The sequence below is a fragment of the Lingula anatina genome, chromosome 7 (genome assembly GCF_051362555.1).
Source record: "Lingula anatina isolate TDL-2025a chromosome 7, LinAna3.0, whole genome shotgun sequence".
NCBI lineage: Eukaryota > Metazoa > Brachiopoda > Lingulata > Lingulida > Lingulidae > Lingula > Lingula anatina.
The window spans coordinates 15681949-15691891 of NC_141773.1; the positions used below are offsets into that span (position 1 = coordinate 15681949).

Here is a 9943-nt window from a genome sequence, read left to right on the forward strand (position 1 = left end):
TTGCAAAATCTGAAGTACTTATCGAAATAAACAGTGTAATTTTTTTTCAAGAGAATAAATGAAATATTTATATGTATATTATAAAAATAGCATACCTTTTATTGAAATATTTTACTTACAAGTACAAATATGCTTTATAACCTAAATTCACATTTCATGTTTGCATTTCCGAACAACAAAAGTAAAATGGTAAAAACTTAAAATGTGCAGTGTATCTCAACATGGTATAGATCTTTCAAATATATGCATATTTATTATGCTATTTGGGTACAAACTGATGTAATCGACGTAAATATGAAGTATAAAACACCCAATCCCTGCCCTGCAGTGGAAATTATACAGAAGAGATAGGGGAAGAGTAACATACATATTCCACCTTTTTAGAAATGGTCAAAATTGGGGAAATCATTTAGGGTCAACAGATTCAAACATATACTGTGTCGCACCATACATGCAAATTAATATACATGCCAGAATGGGTTTGATATTTACCAATCCATTGTTACCATTGTGCTTCCAGTTCTCTCCTGCTGCCATCCCTATTGTATAGCCCAGCGTGTTTGGCCGTTAATCCCTTGCCACTTGGTACACACATTAAACTCTTGAGTAAACCCGTTAGTGCTCGTTATCACATTATGCCTAGTCTATTTAAGCTTGGGTGGGGCAGGTAGAGCACTTTTTTATTTGGAACCGGTTCATCTTCATTTCGTTACACGTACAGGTGATAATGTCCACAATATTGCGCATGCAGCGCTAAAATATATCTCTGATCGATTTTACATCGGTGTGATGAGACACCGCTGTAAAATCTGAATGTTAAGCCAGACAGAAGATGAATTTGGTAATTGCGTTCTGGAACAAAAGAAAAGGTGCAAGATGTGACAGAAGTTATGCATTAACATCCACCTGTACGATTTCTCTCGGTTTTAGTTGTTAAAATTAAAGTAGGGCATTAAACAAAGTCTTCACTGGGAACGCAAAGTAAACTTTCAAGCATGTATCAGATTCCGTGAGCAGAACGCCCCAGTCTCTGAAGAGGAAAGAACCTTTGATGATGACGATACCACAGCTATTATTGTAACTAAGATCCAACAACCACGATTTTCTAGGACAATGCCATTTAAATTTTAGTTATCATGTTTTAAATGTGTTAAAAATTCCATTTTCATATTTTAACTTTATTCAAAAATAAGATAAATTAATTATACATATTGCAACCCGTTTCCCCCTAGCCTCGCTCTTTCCACCAACCCATTACCCCTTTGCTGTCATTATAATTACATTAAGGATATTTGCTGAAATAACCTTTCACAAAGGTTCACAATGCGGGTGTGTTGGTTCAGCTCTAGATTTAAGCCGCAGTGGGTAGAATTAAACTGTTGGATATTGTTCGTCCTTCTCAAATGTTAAAGGAAGTCGCGTAAAATATTGTACAACTTAAGCTCTTTTGGAATTGTTGAAAAAGGATCAGTCTGAAGGGCCATTAACGTCTCTCTCAATCTTTGATTCTGGGGGTTGGCATTGTGTTCTCCCGTTATGAATATATTACTAGAAAAGGCTGTCGGTAGTGAATACAAAAAGACGTTCTTTACAAATGGGCATTCTCAAATGGTTTCAGTTTGAGGTTTTAATCACTGGTTTCAGTTTGAGGAATCTTATGACGGCAAACTGGTCGTGTAATGTTTAAACAGTTTTAATTTATTGAAATGGCAACAGTTGACATTTGATAAACACATTTTGCGATTCAGGATTGTTACAATGATACTTCAATTGCAATTTTATGCAGTTCTTAAGAATTAACTTAAATGCTCTTTACATATACTCTGGAATTAAAGCATTTTAGCTGCAAATCATTAATAATAAAAAGCATTATAATCATTATTATCTAAAAAGATGAATACCAACATAGATGATTCACAACTCATCAATAAGGGAAGTGCAATCGTCTTGTAAACGCTCTTTCGATAGACGTCCTTGGAGCATTTAAGGATACAGGTATAGACTCGATTGCTGAAAGTTGGTACCTTGTTCTGGCTGAGAAAAACATCGGGCAAATTAATTCTAATCCATTTCTTTTCCCCTATTTCCGGCTCAAAATCTATTCACGCCATTATCGTGTAGAATTACAAGGCCTACTGTAAATTGACACATGAAATTATCTTTAGTAAAAAAAAAGAATGCTCAATGACAAGTCCAATCGGAAGCATCATTTTAGATAAAAGAAAATGTTTGTCATACAGTATGTTTTATAACACTGCATTTTAATTGCTCTGTTTATTGCTCTGTTTATCTGCTCAAGTTTATAGGCATATTAAAATAGTGTATCTGATTAGTATTGTTAGCGACGCGGTGAGTTATTGTTTTTAAAAAATTAAATTTTACACCAGTTTAATTGTTTACAGTCTTTTTCGACTTATAATCCATGGCGACGTTCCCTCACAAAGTGATGTTTTGCGCTCACTTAGTATGAGATAAAAAAACAGATTACCAACATTACACTGTTAAAAACGTAGCCTTCAATTACACATTGCGTTTTTTAAATTTTAGTGATCCCAGGTGTTAACATTTTTTATTAAAATCATGAAATGTGTTTACGTTTTAAAAACAACTTGGTAGATCGTTCTACACATAAAACGTAATATTGTTTTAGCCAGTGATTTTATATTAAAAGTGGGATGTAGCGATGTGTAGCGAAAATTTTGTCTTTTTAACACAGCAGTACTAAAGAATAATCTTACAGAAGGAAGTCTTAACAGTATAGAAAAATACAGCTAAAGGTAATCACAAGACGGTTGCTTTTGTCCAATACAATTGGAGAGACAAAGTGAGATTGGCCAAAAACAATTCTTGGGCATCAGGACGTACAACAAAGCTTAAAAATATTCTAAATTTTATGTAATAACAAAAATAAAAGGGCAAAATAAGACAATAACAAAGTTAAGCTGTCTCAATGATAAAACTAAGCTTTGTCAAGGCTAGGCCAAGGCGATTATATTCTTATACTTTCAATGATTTAGGGAACATTTACATGTCTGCTTTCACAACCAAGACCATGTGGCGCAACTAACGCAATCACTGCCTGCACACACACACACACACACACACACACACACACACACACACACGTACATGCACAAACACAGGCAAATACGCACTCATATGCACACTCCCACATCCAAAGAAAAAATCTGGCGTCCGTATGTTTTACTCACTTTCACTATAATTACTGAGGGTAAAAAATAAATGTAATATTATCCGAGTTCGCCATCAAAATAGGAATGAAAATGCTGCCTTGCAAACTAATTTACAAACAGTGCGCATGTTTTTCACAGAGGGCATTCTTTTTCCGTGAAACTGGACGTTCCCCTGAACTATTTCCATGCCATTTTTTAAAATTATTATTATTATTTTATTTAAGGTGGCCCATTCTCTTGAGCTATCAAAATCGAAGTGCTTCTTACCTTTTTCCGTATTTTAAAACAAAACTAACTTCATCACTTCACCTCGCTGCAAGGACATGGGATATACAGTGCTCATTAAGGAGTTAAACCCCAATCACGTGAATCTATTAGACCTTATAATCCACGTTGAGATTGAGACCTTTTACGTCATAGCTTCAGTTTGGTGGCTTGAATAGATCGAAAAGTCATTTTTAGTATTATTATAAGCTAACGATTAACGATACTTGCAACGTTTCAATGTCAACCTAACACCTTCATGTCTACACCTACGTCACTAGATGGCGTTGGTGTCGCCAGTGGCGTCCTGTACCTGAAATCGCAAAACCCCCTTTTACCCTGGACAGCCTCCTTTCTGCGTCTTTTGTGCCACCATGAAACTGGCATCGCTGTGGTCGTAGAAAGGAGGCACAAGCATTGGTTTGGTTGCAAAATGTTCTATGATCGGCCAATTGTCGGCACGTAAAGCAGGTATTCTTTTTTACTCTCAAACGGAGCCGTAATGCGGGACGCAGATTTGACGCCGTACAGTGTAGAGGGGACTTTAGTTTATGTAATAACTACTCGCCTCTTAACGGAGGTGAAGGTAAAAAGTTCTAAACGAACAATGTCACCGCCATTCAGGGCCGTAGGCTAAAAAAAGGTTTGGTGGTGACAGCTTTTGAAAGCCTGCATTACATGCCGCCGGATAATTGCGCGCTGTGGTACTTATATAGACGCTGACTGGAAGAAAAGTAAGAGATTTTTGGTGGAATGGAAGAAAGAGACAAAAAAAACTTTTAACCCCTTCTCCCGCAGCCAACGGTCTTGATATAGGTTGATACAGTCGACAGGGAAAAGCAAGGCTGAAGGCAAATCAGGATGGAATACTTCAGTTTTCGCATATTTTATTCTCATCATAACAGGTTTTGTAAATTTCAGGATTTTCGTTTGTTACTTTTTGCATTATAAATATAACATCAAATAAACGTTTTACGTTACTAAAACCCCAAAAACCAAACAATATCAGAGAAACTCTAACAGTTCAACATACTTTAAAGCAAAACAACCACTTTGATAACTTCCCTAACATATTGAATCTCTGAGATATTTTACAAAAAAGGAGTGCCAACTTAATAAATCATTTTCACAGACAGCGTGAATTATTGCAAACTTTGCCCTTGATTCAATAACCTTTTCCTTATGATCCTTTGGTATTTAAACATCTTTCAGCAGTCTATAACTTAACAGATTGAAACATCTTGACGAAATCTTCCTTATCTTGAGATCTCGCTTTCTCGTAGAACAATTTTCCAGCACTATCCTTGACACTGACATCAGCACCTTTGTCAATTAACAATCTTACCACTTCTTTGTGCCCCTGTTGGGCGGCAAGATGAAGCCCCGTGCGGCCGATCTTGTTTTGGAGGTTTAGGTTTGCTCCTTTCTTGAGAAGTGCATCGATGATAGCAACGTTCCCATGGTGACAGGCGGCGTGGAGACTGCTCCAACCATCGGCTTTCGTGAAATGAACATCTGCACCAGCCGCCAACAACACTTCAGCCACGTCCGCGTGGTTCTTTTGAACTGCCACATAGAGGGCGGTCACACCGCTCTTGGACGGCAGGTTGACTTTGGCTCCCCCTGCCAAGAGGGCCTGAACAGCAGATTTATGACCATTTTCTGCGGCGGTAAATAAACTGCTGGCTCCGCTAGAAGACATGGTCGAGTTGGGGTCAACCCCAGTTGCCAGGAGGGCCTCCACAACGCCCCCGTGGCCATTCTGGGACGCTATGAATAAGCAAGTCGGCCCCTGCGTCTTGTGGTAGAAAGGATCTGCCGGTAAGAGTGCCTTGACCACGTCTGTGTGCCCGTTCTGGGAGGCTACATATAAACTGCATGCCCCGTGCTTGCTCCCCACGGTGACATCGGCCCCAGCTTTAAGAAGTATCTCCACCACCTTCGTGTGCCCTTCTTGTGAGGCAATCCACAAACTGCTGATACCTGCAATAAATGATTGGGGAAAACACGATATACAGGGTTTTTTCTCCAGGTTTCACTTATTGTTAACTAAATGTCATTGTTCTGAATTTATCTTTCTCGATGAAACTTTTGAGAGAGAGAGAGAGATTTAAAATCCCTGGGAAAGGATCGACAAGGTTTCAAACTATTTCTTATTTAAAAGACATAATGACGCAAAATATCTATATCGGCATAATTTCAAAAAATGACTTTGTAACTCAATTACCTATGAACACCTCTTACCATTTGCATTCACTGCATTTATATCGGCACCATTCTTCAGCAGCTCTCCAACAACGCCATCATGTCCCTCCTGAGCAGCAATCCACAGGCAAGAAGCACCGTCATCACGCCGACCATTTACGTCAGCACCTGCCTTTATCAGTGACGTCACAACGGCCACGTGACCGTGCTGGCACGCGATCCACAGGCAACTTGCACCACTTTTATTGGCCAGGTGGCAGTTAGCCCCCGCAGCAATGAGAGTGTCGACGATGTCCAAGTGACCCTGTTCTGAAGCCTTCCACAGAGCGGAGATGCCATTGCTCTTTTGACGGTTTACTCTTGCACCTACATGTACAAGAAAATGTGTTTTAAGAAAGCAACATGCGTGTTCATATTAAATAGAACGGAATTAATTATTTCGAGAAAACTGAGGTAACTTAATTAATTATTTCAATAAAATTGAGATAGCAGACTTTGTAAAGTGGCCTTCATTTATCCAAATATCGATGAAGAATTTCTAAATTTCTACGATTATGCAACAAAAAAACTTTTTCGGCCAACTTGTGCTTTTACTATAACTCTTATGATCCGAACCATTTTTTTTTTTATTTCAGATACACCTTATTTCAACTCATACAGTAATATCACATCACTAGGATTGCATTAGTTTTGTGTGGATAACATAGACGTAAAGATGCCAAGACTACCTCGGGACAGTTTTTAAACTCACCAGCCGCCAGCAGCTCCTTTACAACGCCCAGGTGACCTTCCGCAGATGCAACCATTAAGGGCGTCCACTGATACCCATCCGTGGCGTCCACGTCAACGCCATGCTTCAGAAATTTTGTTACAAAATGGAGGGCGCCCTTCTTGGCGGCGTGGACAATGGGACAGTATCCATCTTTTGTTGGCTGACCACCGATCTCCGGGAACTCTTTGTATTTGTCCACCAAAACAGCGATATGTTGATGGTTGTTGTTTTGTATGGAAGAAAGGAGGGTTTCGCGAACAGTGTCCAGGTCTTCCGTCATTTTTCTCCTGTCATTTGGGCCTGCAGTGGGAAGTGAAATGATGAACGAAATAATGAACTTATAAAGCAACAACAAAAAAATGAATGCATGAATGAATGAATAATAGAAACAAACGAACGAACGAAATAAATAAATAAAAAAGAAAGAAAGAAAGACTTTGACCAAAACCAATTAATCGCCTGACAAGTCGACTTTTATTATTAATAACGCCAACATATCATTAAATAGATATATTTTACCACATATGCTGATTAATAGGTACATCACAAATACACCTAACAAAACTTGGTCAGCAGATAGTGGCATTTAAAAGAGTATGAGAACGCCTCTCTCGCGGATTGTTTGGCATAGACTGACATATAGACATATACCTGCTGTGCAATTAATTTTCAATTAATCTCAATACAATTAATACTTTCCTCGCGATAACCCGGACATTGCCTTAACACTTTCAGTAATACCGTTAGCCTTAGGGTTCATTCCCATTGAAACTGTCGGTCTACGTAGATGGATCCAAGTCCACAGGGACTCGCTGAATGCAATCAGTTTAAAAGATTAAGATGCCTCCTCCTGTCGTTTAGTAGAATATAAAAAATGGTGATTATACAAGTACGTCGGAAACAAGAGGTGTGTAAAACCGTTTAAACTGATGCATTCAGCAAGAGTCCCCACGGAGTTGGATCGATCTACGTAGACCGATAATTTATATGGAAATGAGCCCTTAGAAACTAACAATTCTGCGCCTGATGCGCTGTCTATCCGAAAAAGAGACGCCTCCACACAATACGAGTATGCAACAGTTGACAACCATAGTACAATGAAGGTATCATTTTCCCAACCAAAAGGTGAAATATAGTCTTAAAAAGTCAGACGTTATATTAGTCACAGAGACGTATAAAATAAAATCATGACTAGACGAAAGAGATATTAAAAAGGCGAGGTCTTAGGTGAGGTACAGTGTTCCTATAGCGTAACGTTGACGTGATTTTTGGATCAAAAAGGCTCTAAAATCGGAATAAGAGGCGACATATTACACCAACGCTTGAAGTAATAGTCATTCCAACATTACAGCTATCTCTCCATGACACCACACACACCCTTATCATCATAGCCATGTTTACTGAAGCTCGAGGGAGTTACGATGTAGGTCTCTATTACCTGAGCGGCAGCACATTGGCCCCACCCAAGAGACATACATGTAACCCCCCTCCTCGCGCCCACGGGGTCCTGCTTCCACCCTCATTGACTCATCTTTAATAGTTGTACATGAAAGTATAAGAAAAATTCCCCTTTACCCCCCCCCTCCACCCCCCAAGCACACACACTTCCAGTACACACGTACAAATACCCATTATCAAGTAAATGAGTATAATATTGATAAACGCTGATTACATATTCACTCACGAACTTCACAGCAGTGGAAAACTGAGGAGTTATAATCGATCTGTAAAAAATTACATGTTGTGGTATACAGTGTCACCCCGCACCAACCCCACCCGTGTTACATCCGACTTAGACACAGACCACCCCTCTCAACTACGACTTAATCTCTCTCTCTCTCTCTCACTCTCTCTCTCTCTCTCTCTCATTTCACCCTAGTTACCTGGTCAGCGAAGACGTTCTCCACTCTTTAACATCAGCCCAAGTTGTGAAATACGTGCAGGTGTATGGCTGGCACACACGGACGTTAAGGGATTAACAGCAAGGTGCCGATCAATATTTAGTGCGTGTGTCAGGCCAAGCAGTTTCTGCTGCCTTTGTATTGACTCAATAGCTGGACAATTTGTGTATGAAAAGCCTTTACATAGTGACGCATACCGTATGCGAGGACAATCGTGTCGGTGTGTGAAAAGGAAATGTAGACCTTGAAAAACCAGGCATATATATATATATATATATATATATATATATATATATATATATATATATATATATATATATATATATATATATACCTTACGGGAAAAGAGGAAGAAATAGGTAAATTCATCATCACACCAAAGGGACAACGCGCAGAAAAATTTAATAAAATCTGTTTTGCTCTGTCTACGGGTAGTTCACGTTTTATTGCAAACCATGTTATGTAAATCGCTGAGCGTTGTGGTAAATACATGGAGAGGGGCTAAGGTAGAGGGGAAGTGCGGGGGGGGGGGCATTCAAGCGCCTAATGGTACTCAGAGCACTCTGCTAAAACGTTTTAATAAAAAAAAAGCATTCAGGCGCGGTCTGAGTACATCATCCAGACGGAATTTGGAATTTTCAGCTTATGGAAAAAAAAGGAGGAAAGGAATATACACGCACGCGTCTGTTTTCTCAAATTCACACGCACCCTACTGGGCTGATATCAAATATTCATTCAACATTGTGGGCTTCGCATGTCGCGACTATATAAGAGACGCAATACGCAATAAATAAGAGATAATCATGTAATTAAAAATATCCGAACAATGTGAACGATAATAAATCGCTAGACGATATATGTATTCATTAGTAAGGGTTGGCCAGCATTACATAGTCTAACATGCGATCTTTTTTATTTATTCTATTGATTATTTATTTAATTTTTATTTATTTTTTTTAAATCTTATTATAATTGATTAAATGGCATAAATATGACTTTGAACACAAACCATTTTTGGCAACTGTTCAGACACAGTGGCGTTGAGTATTTCGTGTATACAGATCACAAATAGGTCTACTGGTCACGCTTGAACAGCGGTATGACCACTGCTTACAGCGAGGTCCATTTCATATTGCCCGCGTGACAAGTTTTTCGACCCAGATCGCGATCAGAGAGTGGTAAGGCAGCCGCCTCTCCTGGGGGAGGGAGGGATCTTCTGGGCCCAGACCTATCAATTAGATTAAAGTAGGAAAGAAATTGCAGACGAGACGAGTTATAGATAAACAAAACAAAAATTAAATGCCACATGTACACGTAATCTGCTGAAATAAACTGTAGCGCACTTACAGGGAAGGCTCCAAGTCCTTGGGCCTGTACACGCAAATTTCATCGGTTTCTTGTACAGACTCCGCTGGTTGAATGGTTGGCATGTTGGCGAATACATCCTGCTAAAGCTTCTTCTTTTTATTATACTGACTGGTGATCTTTTTTCTTGTTCCCCTAAGTGATCCACAGATGTCCACAGAAACCCTTGGAGATGACGTCAGTCAGCCTGGGACAGGGGAGTGCTACTTCAAAATCTCCGCCGACACAATTGCTGCCAGTCT

The 9943-nt window shown here is 39.2% G+C and overlaps 1 protein-coding gene across 2 annotated transcripts; it reads right to left on the reverse strand.

The window, feature by feature from the left end:
• Positions 1-4328: 4328 nt before the first annotated feature.
• LOC106161975 (uncharacterized) lies at positions 4329-9920 on the reverse strand. Of its 2 annotated transcripts, none has more exons than XM_013539058.2 (4): positions 9684-9920; positions 6415-6735; positions 5703-6029; positions 4329-5441 (listed from the first exon to the last, which is right to left on the reverse strand). In XM_013539058.2, the coding sequence occupies exons 1-4, from the start codon at positions 9778-9780 to the stop codon at positions 4675-4677; spliced, it is 1512 nt and encodes a 503-aa protein (XP_013394512.2). In that variant the 5' UTR covers positions 9781-9920; the 3' UTR covers positions 4329-4674. The 2 variants fall into 2 exon arrangements, with proteins under 2 accessions (XP_013394512.2, XP_013394513.2); XM_013539059.2 differs by lacking the exon at positions 9684-9920 and adding an exon at positions 8319-8490.
• Positions 9921-9943: the final 23 nt, after the last annotated feature.

Coding starts and splice junctions, on each gene's coding strand:
- LOC106161975 (XM_013539058.2), bottom strand. CDS start 9,780: ATGTATTCGCCAACATGCCAACCATTCAACCAGCGGAGTCTGTACAAG. Junction 6,736..9,683: donor AAGGACTTGGAGCCTTCCCT/GTAAGTGCGCTA, acceptor TTCCCACTGCAG/GCCCAAATGACAGGAGAAAA. Junction 5,442..5,702: donor AAATGCAGTGAATGCAAATG/GTAAGAGGTGTT, acceptor CATTTATTGCAG/GTATCAGCAGTTTGTGGATT.